Source organism: Mauremys mutica, chromosome 2, assembly GCF_020497125.1.
Source record: "Mauremys mutica isolate MM-2020 ecotype Southern chromosome 2, ASM2049712v1, whole genome shotgun sequence".
NCBI classification, from domain to species: Eukaryota; Metazoa; Chordata; order Testudines; family Geoemydidae; genus Mauremys; species Mauremys mutica.
Window position 1 is genome coordinate 6,775,415 of NC_059073.1, and position 24,438 is coordinate 6,799,852.

The window sequence follows — 24,438 nt, forward strand, 5'->3', positions numbered from 1 at the left end:
GCAGCATCTCTTGTCACTGTCCAGCAATAGTCTGCAAGCATTGATGGGCTCCATTTGCCCTGATAGCGTTTCTCCATTGTTGCAATGTCCTGGTGAAATCGCTCGCTGTGCTCGTCGCTCACTGCTCCGCAGTTTGGTGGAAAAAAATCTAGACGAGAGTGTAAAAAATTTATCTTTAGTGACATGTTGCAACCAAGGCTTTTGTATGCCTTGAGGAGGTTTTCCACCAACAACCTGTAGTTGTCTGCCTTGTTGTTTCTGAGAAAATGTATTGCCCCTAACTGGAAGGCTTTCCATGCCATCTTTTCCTTGCCACGCAGTGCATAGTCAAATACATCATCTCGAAGAAGTTCACGAATCTGAGGACCAACAAAGACACCTTCCTTTATCTTAGCTTCACTTAACCTTGGAAATTTTCCACGGAGGTACTTGAAAGCTGCTTGTGTTTTGTCAATGGCCTTGACAAAGTTCTTCATCAGACCCAGCTTGATGTGTAACGGTGGTAACAAAATCTTCCTTGATTCAACAAGTGGTGGATGCTGAACACTTTTCCTCCCAGGCTCCAATGACTGTCGGAGTGGCTAATCTTTCTTGATGTAGTGGGAATCTCTTGCACGACTATCCCATTCGCAGAGAAAACAGCAGTACTTTGTGTATCCAGTCTGCAGACCAAGCAAGAGAGCAACAACCTTCAAATCGCCACAAAGCTGCCACTGATGTTGGTCATAGTTTATGCACCTCAAAAGTTGTTTCATGTTGTCATAGGTTTCCTTCATATGGACTGCATGACCAACTGGAATTGATGGCAAAACATTGCCATTATGCAGTAAAACAGCTTTAAGACTCGCCTTCGATGAATTAATGAACTGTCTCCACTCATCTGGATCGTGAACGATGTTGAGGGCTGCCATCACACCATCAATGTTGTTGCAGGCTACAAGATCACCTTCCATGAAGAAGAATGGGACAAGATCCTTTTGACGGTCATGGAACATGGAAACCCTAACATCACCTGCCAGGAGATTCCACTGCTGTAGTCTGGAGCCCAACAGCTCTGCCTTACTCTTGGGTAGTTCCAAATCCCTGACAAGGTCATTCAGTTCACCTTGTGTTACGAGGTGTGGTTCAGAGGAGGAGGATGGGAGAAAATGTGGGTCCTGTGACATTGATAGTTCAGGACCAGAAGTTTCATTCTCTTCCTCTTCCTCGTCTGACTCAAATGAGAGTGATTCTGGTGCATCAGGAACCGGCAGTCCTTCTCCATGGGGTACTGGGCGTATAGCTGATGGAATGTTTGGATAATGCACAGTCCACTTTTTCTTCTTTGACATACCTTTCCCAACTGGAGGCACCATGCAGAAGTAACAATTGCTGGTATGATCGGTTGGCTCTCTCCAAATCATTGGCACTGCAAAAGGCATAGATTTCCTTTTCCTGTTCAAGCACTGGCGAAGATTTGTTGCACAAGTGTTGCAGCATATGTGTGGGGCCCACCTCTTGTCCTGATCTCCAGTTTTGCAGCCAAAATAAAGGTGATAGGCTTTCTTAACCATAGTGGTTATACTGCGCTTTTGTGATGCAAAAGTCACTTCACCACAAACATAGCAGAAGTTATCTGCACTGTTCACACAAGTACGAGGCATCTCTGCTCACTTTCGCTAAACAGAAATGTGTCCCTTTGCAAAATCAAACACTGACAAATAAGAGAGCACGACACTGTATGATTTCTAGAGCTGATATAGGGCAATTTGTTCAGCAAAGTCATGTAAGCTTCGTTATAGGTAATAATAATAATAATTGGAGATATACCAATCTCCTAGAACTGGAAGGGACCTTGAAAGGTCATCGAGTCCAGCCCCCTGCCTTCACTAGCAGGACCAATGTTTGCCCCAGATTCCTAAGTGGCTCCCTCAAGGATTGAACTCACAACCCTGGGTTTAGCAGGCCAATGTTCAAACCACTGAGAATGCTTTGTTTGGAGACGCTTCAGTGCCAGCATGGTAACAATATTATGAGCTGACTGGTTCAAGGACAACCTGGATCTCAGATTTGGCTGCCTGCCAAACTGTGACCTAAAATTGATCTATTTAAATAAAACCTAATTGCTAATGCCTACTAATGTTCTAGATGCTTAACCACACACCCAGCCCACCACGGCCCTAGAGAGCATAAATGCTGAATTCTGAATGTGATAGGCACATGAGGACACACCATGTTTTTCAGAAGGTCAGACTAGATCAGTGATCTCCAGCCTTTTTACGCACAAGATCACTTTTTGAATTTAAGATCAACCCGGATCTGCCCCGCCCCTTCCCCGAGGCCTTTCCCTGCTTACTCCATTCCCCCTCCCTCTGTCACTCGCTCTCCCCCATCCTCACTCACTTTAACTGGACTGGGGCCAAGGGGTTCGGAATGTGGGAGCGGGCTCTGGGCTGAGCCTGGGGGGAGGGGGTTGGGGTGCAGGAGGGGGGTGAGGGGTGCAAACTCTAGGAGGGAGTTTGGGTGCAGGGTGTGGGCTCAGGGTTGGGGTGGGGGAGGGGTCTGGGGTCTGGAAGGAGTTTGGGGTGTGGGAGGGGTCTCTGGGCAGGGGCAAGGGGTTGGGGTGCAGGACGGGGTCCGAAGTGCGGGCTTTGGCTGGGAGGAGCTTACCTCAGGTGGCTCCCAGTTGGAGGTGCAGCGGGGCTGAGGCAGGCTCCCTGCCTGTCCTGGCCCCATGCCGCTCCCGGAGGCAGCTGGCACGTCTCTGCGGTCCCTGGGGTGGGGGTGGGGTCAGGCAGCTCCATGCGCTGCTGCTGTCCCTGCCCCCCAGTGAACTGTTATGATTGCATCATGTATGGCGCAACACCAGCTTCAGATTGCATCATTCATTGTTTTGCCTAAAAAGCAAGTACTGTCCAAACCCCGTCATAGATTTATTCACAGATCCAGTCAAAGATGTATTTTAGTCATTTCTGGTTTAAATTGAGATCCCTTCCCTTTATAACTCACTTATCCTCCGCTATTCCCAAGTCAAGGGTCGTATATACTGACCCAATAGCAGATCTTGAAAACTAGAGCCAATCAACCTTCATGGTTTGATGCAAGTTCAAACCAAATACAATTTATTAAACAGCAACTGTAAGGAAAACAAGGTAAAATGGAAGAGGGTTAAGGGGAACAAGGGACCCGCCCTGCAGGCTCGGGGGCACCACACCCGGCGTCTCTGGGACGTCAGGGCAGGTCACAGCCTGTTCCTCACACTCCCCGCTCCCTCGCAGGCCTCAGGCTCTAGCCAGCCGGGCCCTTCTCCCCAGCATTGCCCAACCCCCCGGTCAGGGTCACATTCCCTCTCCCCTGAGTCCGGCCTGCGTGTCTGGGGGCGTCTCCCTGCGCTGGGCCCCTGCCCAGGGCCCCCTCGCTCTCCCCAGCCACTCCCCGTGCACGGCTCCAGCGTGACCAGCGCCCGCAGTCCCGGCTCTGGCCCCGCAGCTCCCCACTGCAGCTTGGCCCTGGCTCCCTTACGGCGCAGCTGATCTGCGCTGCCCCAGCTCCCAGCTGCTCCAGCTCCCCTGTCTCTGGCTGCTGCGCTCCCCTTAGCTCTGCCCCGCTTGCCTCAGGCAGCTTCCCTCACACGGAGGATGGGCTCCTGGCTCCCTCATTGGCCGGCCTGCCCTGTCAATCAGGCTCACCTGGAGCGTTGGCATTTACCCCTTGGCCCTGGGGACTGTCAGTCTCAGGATCCTGATTTCCCTTTTCTTTTGGTACTGGGAGAGGCCAGCCAAAAACCCCACTAAGTGTCAGTGGGGGGCAGCAGCCCCAAACTGCTGGCCTAGATCCAATCTTCAGAGCAGGCCCCTTGGACTGAACTGGAAATTGGGATTCAAAACACACACACACACATCCAGCCCCTGACGCTTTGAGCTCCAAACAGTTCTTCGATCCGGCTGAGGTTCCACTCTCACAAGCTCCTCATCTACCCACCCTCCAGACCCTCTTCCGAGTGCACGGGCAGCCCGGGGCTGCACTGACAATATCTTCAGCAGTCAGCAGAGCTGCCAGGGACAGGGCTGAAACAGTTCCCGTCCCAGACAGCTTGATGCAAGTCTGCTAGCCCAGGGGGCCTCTGTCTGGGCTCGGTTGTGGGGATGTTGCTTCAATGTGGAAACTAATGCAGAGTGCCCCAGCGCCTCCTGTCTGCAGCACAGGCCTGCCTGGGACATGGGGTTTACTACAGGCTAAGCGGGGGGGGGGGGTGTCCCCCTTGATCAAACAGTGGCAGAGACTCCCTGATTGGATGCCTCGGCACTACCACAGTGGGCTCTAGATAGAGCTAGAGCTGGGCAAACAATGGATATTTCAGTGCAGTGGCACTTCTGAGAAATACGTTATTTTAAAGTTTTGTTTTGGGTCAATCTGAATGTGACATTTGTCAGACTTTTCGGTGACTCAAGGACAGTCCATGGTGGGTCTATTCCAGAGCAGAGATTTGAACTGTTGCCTTTTACAGCTAGGGGAAATGCAGCCTAACCACTGGACTAAAGGCAGAGAAGTTGCAACAGCGCCAGCAGCACCACCTTTCTCCTTCTCTCCTGGCCCTTTTGTGACTGGCCAAAACTGTATGTGTCAAATGCGCTATTCATCTCAGGTCACTCGAAACTGAAATAATCCTCTTCATCCAAAGAACGTCACCCAGTTTGACACAGAACACCAAGAGCTAAATTACAATGCGACTGAGGTGCGGTGACAGTGAAGGTCACCAGGCCTAACTTTCGGATGATTCACAAAACCTGGGTTGGTGCCTGGGCTCCCTGTAGAACAACTGGGGCGAGACAGACACCCGAGAAAGGGATTCACAAAAGCTGGCAGTGGAGAAGACTCCAGGTTCAAGGCCCACCCTCTGGCTGAGGGGAGAAGAATTTGAGTGGGGATCTGCCACCTGCCAGGTGAACACACTGGGCTTTGGGACAGCTTGACAGGGGCTCCCTCAATCACTCCTGTTGAAGCTGTTCCATAGTGGGGGAAATAATCAAAAAATCATTGGTGCAGGGAGCCTGGACACTGGGTCTTCCACCTCCCTATCCTTCCCTCACCCTCTGTAAGCTCACTTAGAGGAGCCTGATTGGGCCCCATAGTCAAGTTAGGTGGCCAGACTCCTCCTGTCCTGGTGTGGGCGCTGCAGGGAGCATGCTGAGAAACACAGATGCCTAGTGAACTTTTACTACAAAAAATGTCACTGTCGAGTGAGTTTAGGACCCTGCAGTGGTGAGCAGCAGCTGGGCGGGGGGTTGGGTATCCCAGTGGGGCCTGATTCTGGCCGTTAGGATCCTAAAACAGCAGTTAGGCACTTAAGCCCTGTGGTGAATCTGGCCCCAAGAGGTCAGCAGAGCTGGGAACGGATAGGAGCTCATAGGAAGAAGGAATCACAACTGGGAGGGGCTTAAGAGAAGTTTTGGGGTCTTAACTACGTGGGATCCCCTCTGAACCATTCCCATCTCTTGGAAAGCAAAGCAGTTCCTCGTAGACTTTAAGGCCAGGCGGGAACATTGTGATCATCTAGTCTGACCTCCTTCATCTTGCAGGCCAAAGAACCTGACCCATCCCCTCCTGTAATAGTCCCATAACTTTCCCGGGCCTTTATGGCTTGGGGCAAACCAACCAGTGCTTGGTTTTGTCAGAAGTTGATCTCATCAGGTTCCCTGGACTAGATATCTCAATAATTCACAGGCTTGAGAAGCTCCTTGTAGAGGTATCAGCTACAACACCTTCCCTGGGCCCTAGTGCCACCCCATCCAACCTCTCTTTCCACCCAGTGATGCTGGGGATGGCTAGCCAATGGGTTGCTTGTACTTGAGGCTGCTATCCCTTTAAGGCTGGAGGATCCTGCTGTAATAGTACCTGCCTCTCTAAGGGGGTTAGCAGAACCTTCTTTCCAGCCACTTGTCTGCTCCCAGACACTAGGTAGATGGCCAACATTCTGCTCTCCAAACTTGGCCTTGCTACGTTCCTGTGCTGCAGGTACTCGAGCCCAGGAAGCTCAGCTAATATGTGCAATGCAGGCGCAATGGACTGCGGTTTAAGTTGCAGGGCACCTCATCTATCCAAGCCTCAGTTCTTGAGACCTGTTTTCTACAGTTTGGCTGTGGCCATTCATTATACTAAAGCCCCCTTTAATTATTAGTATCTTCCTCCCCTGCTCCAACACCCCAGACCCAGGACATCTCAGCTCTTGGATGGTGTGCTGTAGAGAGGGGAAATTGGGGTTAGTCATACTCCATTTGGATGGCACTCCTCCTCCATGGGTTGTTGGCTTTTATTCACACATGTGGCCAAAACATCTGTAAGGATGAGACTTCGGCCATGCATCTGCCAAGGAAGGATTGATTCTTGAACCAGATGAGGTAAAATAACAAATCCAGTGAGATAGTCACACCATCAGTCTCATTGAAGCCCCAGGCCCCGCTTTCATCTTGGAATCTGGGGTTAAACGTCATACCCCAAGGAGAGTCTCTTATCAGTCTCTGTGTCCCAGGACAACAAGCACTTGTTCTCAGCCACTTTGGCCCATGCTTACAAGGCCCACTGGTTGCTAGGGAGATGGTGGAATTAGTGGGCCCCTTCTGTTAATGGGCATGCTGGCAGAGTGGGATTCAGTAGTATGGAAATCGGAAATAGTATAAGGGACCTACCATCAATCAAACCCTAACCCTTCTCCTTGGCCACTTAAACCCTGCCCCTTGACCCCTTATGCCACGACCACCTGTCACTGGAAGTCCCACCCATGGGGAATATTACTTCTGGGGTCAAGGAGGACACATAACTGGAAGCAAAGGGTGTCATGTGACCCCTCTAAGAACTCCTCCCACTGCCCTCTACCAATCAGGAGGGGTTTCGCCCCCATAGGCCTACCTGGAGAGGGGATTTGACCAATCAGGGGTGTTCCGGGGCATGGTGACCCATCCGGAAGTGGTTCGTGTGACCCCTCTAAGAACTCCTCCACTGCCCTCTGCGAATCACGATGGGTTTCAGCCACACAGCACCGCCCTGAGAGCAGATTTGACCAATCGGTGGTGTTCCAGAGCGGGGTGACTTGCCCAGAAGAGAGTCGTGTGACCCCTCTAAGAACTCCTCCCAGCGCTCTCTGCCAACCAGAGCGCATCACCATCACCCCATAAGACCCAGCAATCGGAGCAGAAGAGGCCATCTTTTACCAAGGACGCGTGCTTTAGAAATCGTGGAAACATGGACTCCTTCACCACCCTGGTGAGAACTTCAGACTTTGTGTTAGCCCCGAGGGCCTTTGGACTTGTGTGGAGAAAGTGCTACATGAGCGACAGTTCCCACGAGGGCCCTTTGACTCAGCCATTGATGGATCATGAGCTAATTCGTTTCAAAATTAATGAGAGGATAATCAATATTGCATCTGAGACTAGGATTTACGATTTCAAACGGGCTAACTTTCCTAAATTAGGGCGACTGGTTAGGGAAGTGGACTGGACTAACATATTTAGGGATCTAAAGGCAGATGACGCCTGGGGTTACTTCAGGTTGAAATTGCAGGAGTTGTCAGAGGCATGTATCCCGAGAAAGGGAAAACGGCTCGTAGGTAGCAGTTTTAGACCGAGCTGGATGAGCAAGCGTCTCAGAGGGGTCATTAAGAAAAAACAGAAAGCGTACCGGGAGTGGAAAATGGGAGGGATCAGCAAAGAAACCTACCTTATTGAGGTCAGAGGGTGTAGGGATGCAGTGAGAAAGGCAAAGCGACGGGTGGAGATGGACCTAGCGAAGGGGATTAAAACTAATAGCAAAAGGTTTTTTAGCCATATAAATAGGAAGAAAACCAAGAAAGAAGAAGTGGGACCGCTTAAAACTTTAGACGGCGTGGAGATTAGGGATAATCTTGGAATGGCACAATATCTGAACGAATATTTTGCCTCGGTCTTTAATGAGGCTAATGAAGGGCTAAGGAATAGTGATAGAGGGACCGATGGGAATGATGATATGGGGGTAGACATTACGGTATCTGAGGTGGAAGCCAAACTTGAACAGCTTAACGGAAGTAAATCGGGGGGCCCGGATAATCTTCATCCTAGAATATTACGGGAATTGGCGAGGGATATTGCTAGTCCGTTAGCGATGATTTTTAATAAATCTCTAAATTCGGGGATTGTACCGTTTGACTGGAGATTAGCTAATGTAGTTCCTATATTCAAGAAGGGGAAAAAAAGTGACCCGGGTAACTACAGGCCTGTTAGTTTAACATCTGTAGTATGCAAAGTAATGGAAAAAATATTAAAAGAGAGAGTGGTTACGGAGCATGAGGCCGATGGCAACTGGGATAGATTACAGCATGGATTTACGAAAGGTAGATCGTGCCAAACCAATCTGATCTCCTTCTTTGAGAAAGTAACAGATTTTTTAGACAAGGGAAATGCGGTGGATCTAATATATCTGGATTTCAGTAAGGCGTTTGATACGGTACCGCATGAGGAATTTTTGGTTAAATTGGAAAATATGGGGATCGAAATGAAAATACAGAGGTGGATAAGGAGCTGGTTAAAGGGGAGACTGCAGAGGGTAGTACTGAAGGGGGAACTGTCGGGTTGGAGGGGGGTTACCAGTGGAGTTCCTCAAGGTTCGGTTTTGGGTCCGATTTTATTCAATCTATTTATTGCTGACCTGGGAACCAAGAGTAGGAGTGGGCTGATAAAGTTTGCGGATGACACCAAGTTGGGAGGTATTGCCAATTCGGAAAAGGATCGGGATATCCTCCAGGGAGATTTGGATGACCTAGTAAACTGGAGTATTAGTAACAGGATGAAATTCAATAGTGAGAAGTGTAAGGTTATGCATTTAGGGATGACTAACAAGAATTTTAGTTATAGGCTAGGGACGCACCAGTTGGAAGTAACGGAGGAGGAGAAGGACCTAGGAGTCCTGGTTGATCGTAGGATGACTATGAGTAGGCAATGTGATGTGGCCGTTAAAAAAGCCAATGCGGTCTTGGGATGCATTAGGCGAGGTATTTCTAGTAGGGATAAGGAAGTGCTAGTCCCATTATATAAGGCGTTGGTGAGACCTCATTTGGAGTATTGTGTGCAGTTTTGGTCTCCCATGTTTAAGAAGGATGAATTCAAACTGGAACAGGTACAAAGAAGGGCCACTAGAATGATCCGAGGAATGGAAGGCCTGTCGTATGATAGGAGACTTGAGGAGCTCGGTTTGTTTTCCTTAACCAAAAGAAGGATAAGAGGAGATATGATTGCAATCTTTAAATATATCAGAGGGATAAATACCAGGGAAGGAGAGGAATTATTTCAGCTCAGTGCTAATGTGGACACGAGGACAAACGGATATAAATTGTCAGTCAGGAAATTTAGGCTTGAAATTAGACGAAGGTTTCTAACCATCAGGGGAGTGCAATACTGGAACAGCCTACCGAGGGAAACAGTGGGGGCGAAGGACCTCCATGACTTTAAGATTAAGCTAGATAAGTTTATGGAGGAGATGGTATAATAGGATAATGGGCTTAGTCAATAGGTCATTTAAGTGCCACACTGGTAAATAGTACAATGGGTCAATGATATGATATTCTTAACCTTTTCCAGAGGGTATGGCTGGAGAGTCTTGCCCGCATGCTCGGGGTTCAGCTGACCGCCATATTTGGGGTCGGGAAGGAATTTTCCTCCAGGGCAGATTGGCAGTGGCCCTGGAGGTTTTTCGCCTTCCTCCGAAGCATGGGGCAGGGGTCGCTTGCTAAAGGAGTGGGTGGATCGGCTTATGTGGCCTGCATCTTGCAGGAGGTCAGACTAGATGATCATAATGGTCCCTTCTGATCTTGAATTCTATGATTCTATGATACGCCAGAACCAGAAACCCAAACCCTCGTGAGGCACTCCGATGAGCATGAAGGCCTCTCATTTAAATGTGTCAATATGAATGTGTCCCCCTTCATATTTGTGTTAGTAAAAGACGGTACCAGTAACAGTCATTTCTACACAGGCAGCTCTGTTAAAGAAAATATATTACACCCCCGGGGAAGTTGGGCGCTTCGGCGGGGTGAACCCTCTTTCTCAAGTAGCCAGAAAGCATAGCAAAACTTTGAATAGAAGACAGGTAACAGCTTGGCTTTCAGACAGGGACACTTACACTTTACACATTTCCACCCCACCATCAATCTCAGCCTGGACCATTCCACACAAGAGATTCACTTCATAGACACCACAGCACTCATAAACGATGGCCACATAAACATCACCCTACTGACCGCTATACTTACCTACATGCCTCCAGCTTTCATCCAGACCACACCACTCGATCCATTGTCTACAGCCAAGGTCTACGAAACAATCCCATTTGCTCCAACCCCTCACATAGAGACAAACACCTACAAGCATTCTTTCAACTACAGTACCCACCTGCTGAAGTGAAGAAACAGACTGACAGAGCCAGAAGAGTACGCAGGAGTCACCTAATACAGGACAGGCCCAACAAAGAAAGTAACACAACGCCACTAGCCATCACCTTCAGCCCCCAACCAGCGGCGTATTATCGCCTAGGCCAACAAGGCTTAGGCCTAGGGCGGCAAATTTGCTCACGCCCCCTCCCCAACTCTGCCCCTTCCTCAAATCCCTGGCCCGCCTCCTCTCCCAGGCGCGCCACGCTAAAGTGCTGGGAGAGAGGGAGAAGTGACTAGCGGCACATTCAGAGGAGGCGGAGCAGAGGTGAGCTGGACCCACGGGTGCGGGGAGTAACCTGGGGGGGCCCGGGAACCGCTCCCCATCCCAGCTCATCTCCGCTCCACCGCAACCATCCCCCGAGCGTGCCACAACTCCCCTTCTCCCCACCCCCTCCCAGTCTTGCCGGGGGGGAGCGGAGGTGAGCTGGCGCGCGGGGTGGGGAGGGGGCGCGGCAATTTTTTGAGGGCCTAGGGGTGGCAAATTTGTTAATCCGCCACTGCCTCCAACTAAAACCTCTCCAGCGCATCATCAAGGATCTTCAACCTATCCTGAAGGACGATCCATCACTCTCACAGATCTTGGGAGACAGGTCTGTCCTCGCCTACAGACAGCCCCCAATCCCACAGCAACCACACACCACACAACAAAACACTAACCCAGGAACCTATCCTTGCAACAAAGCCTGTTGCCAACACTGTTCACATATCTATTTAGGGGATACCATCATAGGACCTAATCACATCAGCCACGCCACTTGGCACATCTACCAATGTGATAGATGCCATCATGTGCCAGCAATGCCCCTCTGCCATGTACTTTGGCCAAAGCGGACAGTCTCTACGTAAAAGAATAAATGGACACTAATCAGACATCAAGAATTATAACATTCAGAAACCAGTCGGAGAACAATTCAATCTCCCTGGCCACTTGATTACAGACCTAAAAGTCACAATATTACAACAACAAAACTTCAAAAACAGATTCCAACAAGAGACTGCTGAATTGGAATTAATTTGCAAATTGGACACCATTAAATTAGGCTTGAATAAGGACTGGGAGTGGATGGGCCATTACGCAAAGTAAAACTCTTTCCCCGTGCTTATTTTTTCCCCCACTACAGTTCCTCACATCTTCTTGTCAGTTGCTGGAAATGGGCCATTTTCATTACCACTACATACAGTTCTTTTTGTCCACTGCTGATAATAGCTCACCTTAACTGATCACTCTCCTTATAGGGTGTATGGTAACAGCCATTGTTTCTTGTTCTCTGTGTATATCTATATCTTCCTACTGTATTTTCCACTGCATGCATCCGATGAAGTGGGCTGTAGCCCATGAAAGCTTATGCTCAAATAAATTTGTTAGTCTCTAAGGTGCCACAAGTACTCCTGTTCTTTTTTACACTTTACACAAACCGGCTCAAATACATTTTAAAAGAAACAAGACCATTGGTTCAGATGTGGATGTGCAATGGCAAGCAAATTTGGTGGATATGCACCAGTTCTCCAAATGCAACAGCGGTTTTAAGTACATCTTAACAGTGATAGACATTCTATCCAAATATGCCTGGGCCTTAGGTCAAAAACACAAGACGAGTGGTGAGGTATCCAAGGCCTTTCAAGCTATTTTCAGCAAAGGTCACATGCCTCTCCCTTTGAGAAATGCGACCACGTGAGACTACCTAAAACGAAAGGAGCTTTTGAAAAAGGTTATGAAAAGACCTTTACCGATGAGATATTCCTTGGCCATGCCAAGCCTTGATCAAAACATGTTTCAACAAGCACAGACATGTATTTTGTGATAATTTTCACAGCCATGTTACCCAATAAAGCACCCCAGGTGAGGGGTTTAAAGACAATTGATGTTTGGTGTTTGGATTTTTTTTAAAAAAAGACCAATTCAGAAAAAAGTACACAGATTATTATTTTTTTAATTGAAATAATCGCTCGTGAGGTCCCCTAAATAATCCCCCCGAGGGGGATTCCACTCACCCTCCCTTTTCACAGATATCACCAAGTCAGTGTCGTGGTACAGGCACCACTCTTGCAACCTCTCTAGGAGGTTGTATAGTTCTAAGCGGGCAGAAGCGGTGGTGAAACAGGCTATGAAGACGTTGGTATTGCCAGAGACAGAGTACCGGTCTTTTGCGTGCGTCCAAGACACACACGTGGTTTCATCATTGATAAACTCACAGGATGAAACCTTGTAATTGGGGGAAAACAGGTACTGAAAGAGTGGAGAAATTGGAGAGGGTCCAGAGAAGAGCAACAAGAATGATTAAAGGTCTTGAGGACATGACCTATGAAGGAAGGCTGAAAGAATTGGGTTTGTTTAGTTTGGAAAAGAGAAGACCGAGAGGGGACATGATAGCAGTTTTCAGGTATCTGAAAGGGTGTCATAAGGAGGAGGGAGAAAACTTGTTCACCTTCACCTCTAAGGATAGAACAAGAAGCAATGAGCATAAACTGCAGCAAGGGAGGTTTAGACTGGACATTAGGAAAAAGTTCCTAACTGTCAGGGTGGTTAAACACTGGAATAGATTGCCGAGGGAGGTTGTGGAATCTCCATCTCTGGAGATATTTAAGAGTAGGTTAGATAAATGTCTATCAGGGCTGGTCTAGACAGTATTTGGTCCTGCCATGAGGGCAGGGGACTGGACTCGATGACCTCTCGAGGTCCCTTCCAATCCTAGAATCTATGAATCTATAAATCTATAAAATCATAAAAGGAAAAAGATACAGATGAGAGCTAGAATTGGTTAAATGGAATCAATTACATACAATAATGGCAAAGTTCTTGGTTCAGGCTTGTAGCAGTGATAGAATAAACTGCAGGTTTAAATTAAGTCTCTGGAGTCCATCCCCAGCTGGGACGGGTCATCAGTTCTTTGTTCAGAGCTTCAGTTTGTAGTAAAGTCCCTTCAGAGGTAAGAAGCAGGACTGAAGACAAGCTGGAGATGAGGCATCAGCCTTTTATAGTCTTTTTCCAGGTGTAAGAACACCTCTTTGTCCTTACTGTGGAAAATTACAAGCAACATGGAGTCTGGAGTCACATGGGCAAGTTCCTACATACTTTGCTGACTTACAAGGCGCATCTGCCTTCTCTCAATGGGTCAATTGTGTAGCTGATGGTCCTTAATGGGCCATCAAGCAGGCTAGGCAGAGCTAACACCAACTCGTCTGGGATGTCACCCAGAAGCATAGCATAAGTTTGAGATACAGACATGATAAAGCCAATATTCATAAATTCAACTACAAAATGACACATTCATACAGACAGCATAATCATAACCAGCAACCCATAACCTGGTCTTAGACCCCTTATATGACCCCCTTTACAAAAGATTTGGTGCCACTACAGGACCTTGGTTGCAATCATATTCTATACGGTCCCAGTTCAAGTCAAGAATGTGACACAGGCATCTTCCGGTTTGGTCATTTTCTTTAAAACACGGCCAGGGTCTGCACTAAATTGCACAGCATTTATCAAGGTCACCCCTCACGCTAAATGTTCTTGGGTAGGCACAGACATTGCGTAGCATAACCTATGGCAAGAACAGTGTTTAATAAGCTTTCCAAACAGAACTCAGCACACAGGCGCCAGAGCTTGAAGTTTAGATCTACTGAAGTCCAAGTCACACAGTCATGGTGCCGTTGGGCTGGCGCATCTATGACACAGCCCTCACAATCTTCAGAAAGCTTTTCCCTAGGGCACTGATTAAGGACAGCATAAACAGCAACACGTACAATAGTCCGCATGACTTTTTTACGCTCAGGACGTGGCATTGGCTCAGTTAGTTCCATGCCAAGCCTCCTAAACTCCTCATAGCCGTCATCCTTGGAGTCCTCTTCAACAATTTGTACCGGCATTGAGCAAAAACAAGGAGAGCCCGGTTCATCTTCGCTGCTTGATGCAATGCTGTCCAGGGCCTCTGGGACCTCTAGAAAGGCATCGTCAAGCTGTGGAGAGATTTTCAGAAAAGAAAGAGTGTAAGTTCCCACTCCTTGTTTTTAAATATACACAACCCACCCCACCCCCCGGTTCCTAACCCCATTACACCCCATCATCAACAGTCACTTCTTAATCATTCATTTACCTGAGCAATGTCTTTTCCGTTCACCTTGTCCTCCGATGACTACCCTGAGCTGCGTTCACCTTCCACCTCTAGGGGGGCGGACAATGAGAGGCCATCACACTCATCGGTGTGCCTCACGAGGGTTTGGGTTTTGGGTTCCAGCGTATCCATCAATGGCTGAGTCAAAGGGCCCTCGTGGGAACTGTCGCTCATGTAGCGCTTTCTCCACACAAGTCCAAAGGCCCTCGGGGCTAACACAAAGTCTGAAGTTCTCACCGGGGTGGTGAAGGAGTCCATGCTTCCACGATTTCTAAAGCACGAGTCCTTGGTAAAAGATGGCCTCTTCTGCCCTGGTGCTGGGACTTATGGGGTGATAGTGTTGCGCTCTGATTGGCAGAGGGCGCTGGGAGGAGTTCTTAGAAGGGTCACATGACCCTCATCTGGACAGGTCACCCCGTCCCGGAACAGCACCGATTGATCAAATCTGCTCTCAGGGTGGTCCTATGTAGCCGAAACCCACCGCGATTGGTAGAGTGCAGTGGGAGGAGTTCTTAGAGGGGTCACACGAGCCACATCCGGATGGGTCACCCCACCCTGGAACACCCCTGATTGGTCAAGTCCCCTCTCCGGGTAGGCCTATGAGGGCGAAACCTTTCCTGATTGGTAGAGGGCAGTGGGAGGAGTTCTTAGAGGGGTCACATGACATACTTTGCTTCTGGTCATGTGTCCTCCTTGACCCTGGAAGTAATACCCTGTGGGTGGGACTTCTGGTGATAGGTGGGCGGGGTTTAAGGGTTCAAGGGGCGGGGTTTTAGGAGTCAAAGGGCCGGTTTGTGTTTGATTGATGGTAGGGCCCTAATAGTACTACTGGACACACTTAGAGGCCCTTGCCTACCAAAAGGGTGGCTTTGTAAATTTAGTGTCAGCTCTTCTTGAAGGAAGGATTGATTCTTGAACCGCATGAAGTAAAGTAATAAATCCAGTGAGCTAGCCACACGCTCAATCTCATCCAAGCTCCCAGGCCCCCCTTCATCTTGTAATCTCGGTTTAAATGTCATACCCCAAGGAGAGTCACTTATACATCAATCTCTGTGTCCCAGGACAACAAGCCATTCTTCTCAGCCACTTTAGCCCATGCTTACCGGGCCCACTGGATGATAGGGAGAGGTTGGAATTTGTGGGCCCCTGCTGTTAGTGGGCATGCTGGCAGGGTGAGATTCAGTAGGATGGAAACCGGAAACCCTTGGAGGCCCTTGCCTTCCAAAAGGGTGGCTTTGTAAATTTAGTGTCAGGTGTTCTGGATCGAGGGTCCTTGGACATTCGGGACTTCACTTTGTGTTGCAGCTTGCTGAAGGTTTGCTTCAGGCACATTAACATCTTTTGGAGAACTATGCTCCTTGAAGGGGATGGTGTCCTAGCTCTGGAGGCCTTTGGTGACTTTGAGGGAGAACCGTCAGGACTCCAACTTGCTTTCTCCCCAGCTTGCGAAAGCCCTGTTGTACTCGTTGCAATGGACACCATCTTTGGTTGCTTGCGGGGAGCCCTTTTCCCCTTTCCATCCCGCCTCTTGCTCTTGTCTGCTGGAAGGAGCCACAGCACTGGCATCTTATTGTGGTAGGATGATGCTGAGGAGTCTCCTGGAGTCCATCGCTGTGGAATTCCATGGGATCTTCCCGGCAAGTCAGCACCTGCAGAGCCAGCTGGTCTCTTCCGTCGATGCTTACGACACTTCTCGCAGACTCTGATTGGTGGCTGGTCCCTGGAGAGCTTTGAATTCACAGTTCCATTGAACCCATGTGAATGCATGATGTCTCGAACACCATGCAGCTCAGCAGATGTCTCCTTTGGAGTTTTCTCACCCTTCCTCTTTCCTGGATATGCCTTGCGGCACTGCTGGCAAACTGAGACCTGGCCCGCCAAGGGGCGGGAGCTGCTCAGCATTTCCGTCAGCTGCTTGATCTGCAGGTCGTGTGCAGCCTGCCCAGCAATGAGAGAGTCAAGGGTGGATCTTGTTAGCTGCTCAGAGCCTGGTGCCTCTGGGGCAACCTGGTGCCATTGGGTCCTGGGAAGATCTGCCCTGCTCTCACCTGCTTGTGCCCCTGGCCGCAGGCAGGAGCCTTCTCCCAAGAGAACCTTCCTCTCCATGTGCAGCTCCAGCTTCTCTTCAGTCCCTTTGGTGCCGCTCACACAGGTAAGGGGCTTTCTCAACTCGCTCCCATAAATCTGGAGTGTCGCTGCGAGTGTCTTCTCTGCTATTGCGGTTCCTGGAGGTGGCGATGTCAGACCCACCCCTGCTGGCAGAGTGCAGCGCTGTGGGTTAGTCTGGTTTCCTGCCGCGCCATCATTCCTGCCCGTCTCCATGGTGGTATCTTCCACTGGCGTTGGAGGACGTGTGGAAGAAGAGGAGCTTGTGCTTCGCCTCCCCGTCTGCAGGAAATCGGTCTCCATCTCACTAAACTCCACACGGGCTCCCCTGGCTGGGACGGCGTGAGGCAGCTTTGCCAGGGGCTCTGGGTCCAGGGTGAGCAGCCCCCTCTGCATGACCAGATGCTGATGCCTTATGTGGAGTTCGACGGGGTGGGCAGGCTGTTGTCCCATCGTTGGGAATGCCGCTGTCCTGTGCTTGCCTGGCTCCCTAGGGGGGTGGAGTGGCCCAGGCAGGGCAGTCTCTCTCCGGAGGGGAACATCTCTGTGCGACTCTCGCACCATCTTAGGAAAGGCCTTCGTTTGGATCTGCCAGCATTTCTGAGCCACGTGATCCTGCAGCTTGACCCCCGCCGTGGGCACAAGCCTGGCCAGGATGGCATCAGGGGATGCCATGATCCTATGGGCCTTTTGGGGAAGGAGTCCCCAAGGGCAGACACATGGCTCCTGGATCTCCTGTGCACGCTGAGGGCTGGTGTTGGATCTGAGGGGCTCCGGGACCTTTGCTGGAAATCCACATTTGGGCGGATCTGTGTCTACTTCCAATTGATGATTGGCGTCCCGCTTACCCAGCAATGACTCCCCCGGGATGGGGGTTTGTGGAGCCCCCAGTCGCCTCTGCAGATGCTTCTGCCGGATGTTGAAGTCTGAGCTATGGACTGAAGTCTGGTCCAGACCCGTGGTCTGCTCTCCCCGGTCTCGTCTGCTGTGGGCAGGAGGCCTGGGGAGAGGCTGGGCTTGGATGGGATGAGTGGATCCTTCCCAGCTCGCGAAGGGCATGATCTCCCCTGTGTGGCAGAGGGGCTCCGACTGAATGATGGAGGCTTCTCTCAGGGAAAAGGAGCTTTGACTCCAGAGGGCAGAGGTGGTGGATTCCCTAGAGGAGTAGGAGAACTGGCTCGTGGCAGATGTCGACACACTCAGCCTGTGGGAGAGAGCAGACAGGGACAGATGGGACATGGCCCTGCTGAGCAAAGGCAGGGCTTGGGCACAGCCTTCCAACAGTAGTGCAATGGGGCAGTGCCTAGGCATGCATTGCACACCACAGTCTGACACAAGGACATCAACTGGGTAACGAAGGACTGAGAGGGGGAGCCGGCACTCATTTTATCTAGAACGATAACCCCTTTGTCACACGCACATGTGCAGCTCCTAGCACAATGGGGCATTGAGCATGATTGGGGACCCAGTGCTATTTTAACAGAAAGATTAGCTAACAACAATTGCTTTGGGTGAGGAAGATGTGAGCATGTGTGTGTAACCCTCACCAGGGAGGTTGTGAAGACCAAGATTATAAACTATAAAAGGAACTAGATAAATTCATCAATGGCTATTAGCTATGGGCAGGGATGGTGTCCCTAGTCTCTGTTTGTCTGAAGCTGGGAATGGGCGACAGGGGACGGATCATTTGATGATTCCCTCTTCTGGTCATTCCCTCTGCTGCACTGGCATTGGCCAGTTTTGGAAGACAGGATACTGGGCTAGATGAACCTTTGGTCTGACCCAGTTGGCTGTTCTTATGTTCTTACATTGTAACCCACTGGAAAACTGTCCTCTTCTAATGGCTGATACACTAGAGGCTAACAACCTACTATTGCTCCCAGTTAATGGAGTTTCTCCGGTGGTGGGGGACTGTGCTATGGTCCTGAAAGTCCTGGGTTTGAACCCAGCTGATGACTCATGTTTGGGGTGTATCACAGGGTGCCCCACTCACTGCTTGTCTGGAGCCTACTCTGGGGATTAGCTCTGGAGGCCAATGCCCCTTCCAATTGTCGCATGTGGTCACATCATCTCTCTCTCATTCCAGGAACTGCAGTGTCCTCTTCTTGGCTAGGCCACTCAGCGTTTCCCCCTCTTCCAGGGTACAGTCCTTTAATTGCCTGTCACTCCCACAGTGACCCAGACAGTCCTGTTCACTGCCCCGCCGGTCTGGGCCGTGCCCTCGGTGGCTGGTAGGGAAACCTGGGCCCACACTTCACACCGGGCTCCAGGCCAGGGACCCTCAACCCAGCAGTTCTGGGCTTTCCTCTCCCAGCCTGGACTGCTTCCTACTACTCCTGGTTCCCCTCCTTGCTCTGGGTGCACCTGCTCCACACACTCCCCCCTCTTCCCAGGGAGGGGCTGCCCTTTCCCAGCCGCGGCCCCTGTCTCTTGCCAGCTTCCTGGCTTTATCGGCCCTGCCCAGCTGAGCCTGCTTGGAATCAATTCCCTGCTCCCTGGCTCTTCCTCCAGGTGCACCCTGTGGAGTTCATGGGCCTCCCTGGCCACCTGAGCCCCTTCCAGTCCTATGTGGGGAGGACACCCCCTCACAGCGTGTCATTGGATTGCTTTTTCTTTCAGACACAGCACGGGCAGGTTCGAGACAGTCGCCTGCTGGCAGATATTGCCGTACAGAAGGATTTGATCCTACTCACAACCCCAACTTGTAGTCTCTGCATTTAATTTCTGATAATCCCTCACCTCCCTTTCACTGGTATCTCACCTGTTATTTTAGGATGCTGGCGTGTCTGGTTTTCCCTGCTGCCTCCTCTCTACATTCATTATCCCCTCCCACCCAGCCCCCAGTCTGGTGCCCCCCGCTCAGTTGCCTTACGGTATCAGAACTGCATCCAGGAATCTGGCCATGTCCTGTTGCCTCCTCTCAAGAAGCCAGAGGCTCTGAGCCAAGGGGAGCTTCTCCAGGGGCACAGGGCAGCTGTGGAACAGAGAGAGCAGATAGCTGAGTGCAGGCCCTGCCCTCAGGCCCTCTTTTACCCAGAGGGGCGGCACCGAAAGGCTCCCTGTCCCATTCTCCACTGAGGCAGCCTCCTCCCCTGCAATACCCGGGCCTTGGATGTTCTGGGTTGGGGTTAGCTGGATTGTTAGGTGATCCTGTCTAGTGCTGTGGAGGTGAGTGTCTATCCTGCTGGCTGCATGTGTCATGTCCCTTCCACAGAAGCTAATCAACATATAGGATAACAGCCTACTCTAGCTACCAACTATGCAACTACTACTTTAGCTCTAAGGGGTGCTTTATGCTGCAGAGCTGAAGGTCCAGGGTTCAAATCCTCCTTGGAACCTATGCTGGGGGACTGGAGGAGGGGCCATTACCCAAGTGCTGCTGGATCCCCTACTCACCGTACCAGAAAGGCCAGCCTTCCTCCTGACCTCTCCACCTCACCTCCCCGGGGTGCACGGGGCTGCTCCCAGAAAACATTTTCTCCCGCTCTTAGGAGGGGAGGAGGGTCCAGTCCAGTTGACACAATCTACCCCTCCCCCCCACTGCCCCGGGTTAAAGGAGCCGTATGATGCTGGAAGAAGGGAATGACCCACTGTACGAGGCGTGGGGGTGGGTTAGAGATGGCAACTTCTGCAGGGTGGGAATGAATTGCAGGAGTCTAAAGGAGAAGAGTTGCCTGCGTGGTACATAGGTCGGGGCAGGGGAGGGATTACTCGGGCTACTGCCCCTGGGTGGGGATGAATTGCATGACGCTAAAGGAGGGGACTGACCCACTGCAGATTTATGGAGGGGGGCATTGCTTACCACGTCTCTAGGGATGCACCAGCCTCCTCCACCTCTTCCTCACAGTGTCCAAAAGCTGCCAGAAGTGAGACATAAAGGAGACATTGAGCTGCTTGGGCACCCTCTGCTTCCTAGCAGCCTATTGCCCCAGATTTCAGAGGCAGCCTGTGAACGGAGCCCCAGCCAGTGCCTCTGCACGACTCTGGGCACGACTGTGCCTTCGCAGGAAGAGGGGAGGCAGGTGGGGGAACAGACCCTATTTCTTTGCTTTGCATGGGGCCTGAGTCTGCCACCGCAGCTGTGGGTCAGGGGCTGCTTACCTTTCGCTTTCTTTTTTGTCTTTCTGGGCCTCCTCTTCCTCGGAGAAGCCTGCCACACACAGAGAAAGCAGCAGGGTTAGAAGAGAACTCCTCAATAAACCTGGGAGAACAATGAGCCAGAGGTGATTGCCATGTGGGGCCAGAGGGAAGTTTTTCCTTCTGGGAGAATATTGCGCTCTGAGGCATCATGGGTAGGCATTGTGCTTTCCTATGATGCAGCCAATATAGGGCACAAAGCACAACCATAACAGGGGTCACTGGAACACTCCAGGGGTTGGAGAAACAGGGATTGCTGGTACCAGGAGCCTGCAGAGTTTATAAGCATTGAAGGAGAGAGCCTGCAAAGTTCTCTCTCCTGCAGAAATGATCAAACTCTGCAGGTTTTAGGATTGCACAGTATACAACTAATCCCAGATACCATGCACGGAATTCAGACCCTGGGGGAGAAATCCCACATCTGGACAACAGTGTTTCCTGGATACATATTTAGGGAATGCATGATATCGGGGTTTTATCTGCAGCCATTTGGGATGGCCATGCTACTCCTGAGTGATGAAGCCATGAATGGCTTATGCAAATCCTCCCAAACAAGTGCTGATATAACCCCTAGATCATCCTTAAACGGCAGCTGTTTTACACCAAAAAACAACAACAGTTTGGCATGAGCTCAGTCCACTTGCCTGAGAGATGCAAAGTTTCTTGAAGGTAAACTTCACTGCTTGCAGCTTAACTAGCCAGGTATTCCCTTCCCAGGCTAGATCTTTCTCGCCTGGGCTCGGCCCCTTCCCTCCTCCCCCACAGTTTAGTTCCTTTAGTTCTCCAGATGTTTTCAGCAGGCTTCCTTATGGGGCAGGGAGGTGGTGGAGAAGAACCTAGATTAACTCACTTCCAAGCCTTCAATAGGATTTGGCTATGACAGGAATCCTTTGTCTCCCAGTTTGACACCCGCCCCCCCCTGCCCCTCCATCCTAGTGGAAAAATACCACCAGTCCAAAATTATGTCCATCTGAGGGAACTGGGATTGTTTAGTCTGCAGAAGAGAAGAATGAGGGGGGATTTGATAGCTGCTTTCAAGTCCCTGAAAGGGGGTTCCCAAGAGGATGGATCTAGACTGTTCTGAGTGGTAGCAGAGGACAGAAGAAGGAGCAATGGTCTCAAGTTGCAGTGGGGAAGGTTTAGGTTGGATATTAGGAGCAACTTTTTCACTAGGAGGGTGGTGAGGCACTGGAATGGGTTCCCTAGGGAAGTGGTGGAATCTCCTTCCTTAGAGGTTTTTAAGGGCAGGCTTGACAAAGCCCTGGCTGGGATGATTTAGTTGGGGATTGGTCCTGCTTTGAGCAGGGGCTTGGACTAGATACCTCCTGAGGTCCCTTCCAACCCTGAGATTCTATGGATTCTATAATTCTATGAGGTGACATCATCACATCACCCTGCAGTGTCAAAGCAGCATCCCAGGAAACTTCTCAGGAAGGAGGAAGAGTAGCATCTTCCATGTCCTATTGTCCTTCCTAATGGCCCATCCAGGCTGATTGCCTACTGTTTGGGGGCATTCCCCTGGTGCAAGCACTTTTGTAATTGATACAGAGCCCATATTCCTAACTTCAGATACAGAAATGATACATCCATCCAAATAGGATAATCCCATTCAGTAAATCAGAACCTTTCCAAGGATATCTCACATGACCCATCTTGCATAAAACATACCTTAGTTATGCCATATCCCTAGAACAATATCTCTATGAAGAATATGGGGCATAATGTCACAGGGGTGAAGAAGCATGTGGACAAGGGTGATCCGGTGGATAGAGTGTACCTGAACTTTCAGAAAGCCTTTAACAAGATCCCTCATCAAAGGTTCTTAAGCAAAGTAAGTTGTCATGGGATAAGAGGGAAGGTCTTCAATTGGACCATTAACTGGTTTAAAGATAGGAAACCAAAGGTAGGAATAAATGGTTAGTTTATGAAGAGAGATAAATAGCAAGGTCCCCCAAGGATCTGTACTGGGACCAGAGTTGTTTAACATCTTCATAAATGATCTAGAAAAGGGGGGAAACAGTGAAGTGGCCAGATTTGCAGATGATACAAAGCTAAAGATCGTTAAATCCAAAGCTGAATAGGCCCTCCTTGTTCCCAGATGTATAACTCTGTGTTGGGCTGTGTGAAAATGCATTTTGTTTGAAAGGGCCCCATTTGCCAAACAAACTCTCCAGAACTCTTTGTCTGACTGCCCTGTCCTGATCATTATTTGCCATTCTGCCAATCTTCGTGTCATCAGCACATTTTTATCAGCAGCAATTTTGTATTTACTTCCAAGTCATTGAAAAATATTGAGTAGCATCAGACCTAGTACTGATCCCTGCAGAGCCCCATTAGAAACACCCACATTTGATGAGCCCTTTGACAATTACTTTTTGAGATCTATCAGTTAGCCATTAGCCTGTTCTCAATCCCTTTAACCTGTGCTCCATTGATATTGTACAGTGCTAATTTTTAATCCAAATGTCCTGCAGTTCTTGGATACCTAAACAGGGGAATCTCAAGTTGGAGGAGAGAGGTTATTTTACCTCTGTATTTGGCACTGGTGCAACCACTGCTGCTATCCTGTGTCCAGTTCTGGTGTCTAACATTCAGGAAGGATGTTGATAAATTGCAGAGGGTTCAGAGAAGAGCCATAAGAATCTTTAAAGGATGAGAAAACCTGCCTTATACTGATAGAGTTTAGGAGCTCAGTCAATGTCGCTTAAAGAGGTTAAGGGTGATTTGAGGAAAGGTCTATAAACACCTACATGGGGAAGAAATAATTACAAATGGGCTTTTCAATCTAGCAGAGAAAGGTCTCACATGGTCCAATGGCTGGAAGTTGAAACTAGACACATTCAGACTAGACAGAAGGTGTCCATTTTTAACAGTGAGAGGAATTAACCAGTGGAACAATTTACCAAGGTCATGGTGGACTGATTCTCCATCACTGGCAATTTTTTAAATCAAGATTGGACATTTTAATTCAAGGTATGCACTAGGCATGATTGTGGGGAAGTTCTTTGGCCTGTGCTAGACAGGAGGGTCAGACTAGAAGATCACAATGGGCCCATCTTGCCTTGGAATGTGTGAAGCACAGCACCTTCCAAAAGTCTAAGTTTGTCACATCTATGTTTGACATGGCCCATTTTCCATAAAACATTGTTAACCTGCTTTGAATATATTCCCGTCCTTTAATTCTTTATTGATTGAATCCTATATCAGTTTGTCCATTATTTCAGGCTAAATGGCCTATAAGAAGCCAGGCCAACCCCCCGTAACTTTTTGAATATTGACAAAACATTAGCACACTTCCAGCCTTCTGGAATTCCCTCAGGAATCCTACATTGGTTAAAAAATTAATGTCCGTGGGCCAATAACCTCCTGAGCCAGCTCTTTGAGGACTTTTGGGTAGAGATGATCCGATCCTGCTGATTGAAAACTACTTCTGTTTGGTTCCTGCATTCAGCTGGCATCAATCCAGCCTTTCCATCTCTCAAGGAGCCTCACTTACCTCAGATCTGGCAAGCCTGATCACAGCATAATACAGAAGAAAGAGCAGCAGGATCCTTAGGCAGAAGGCAGAGTTGAGAAACAGGAGGAGTGATCTCATTTCGCCGGGCTCAGGCACTAAGAATCACAGATACACTCAAAGCAGCACCA

General features: G+C 49.7%; 1 protein-coding gene across 1 annotated transcript in view; it reads right to left on the reverse strand.

Annotated features, from left to right (window-relative positions):
- Positions 1 to 15,317: 15,317 nt before the first annotated feature.
- Positions 15,318 to 24,438, reverse strand: part of LOC123362518 — a 45,384-nt gene continuing 36,263 nt past the window's right edge. Inside the window, exons 4-5 of the mRNA XM_045002870.1 lie at positions 19,529 to 19,630; positions 15,318 to 17,860 (exon numbers count right to left, since the gene is read on the reverse strand). Coding sequence (XP_044858805.1) covers positions 15,730 to 17,860; positions 19,529 to 19,630 — 2,233 coding nt within the window. The 3' untranslated portion in view covers positions 15,318 to 15,729. The remainder of the gene's footprint in view (positions 17,861 to 19,528; positions 19,631 to 24,438) is intronic.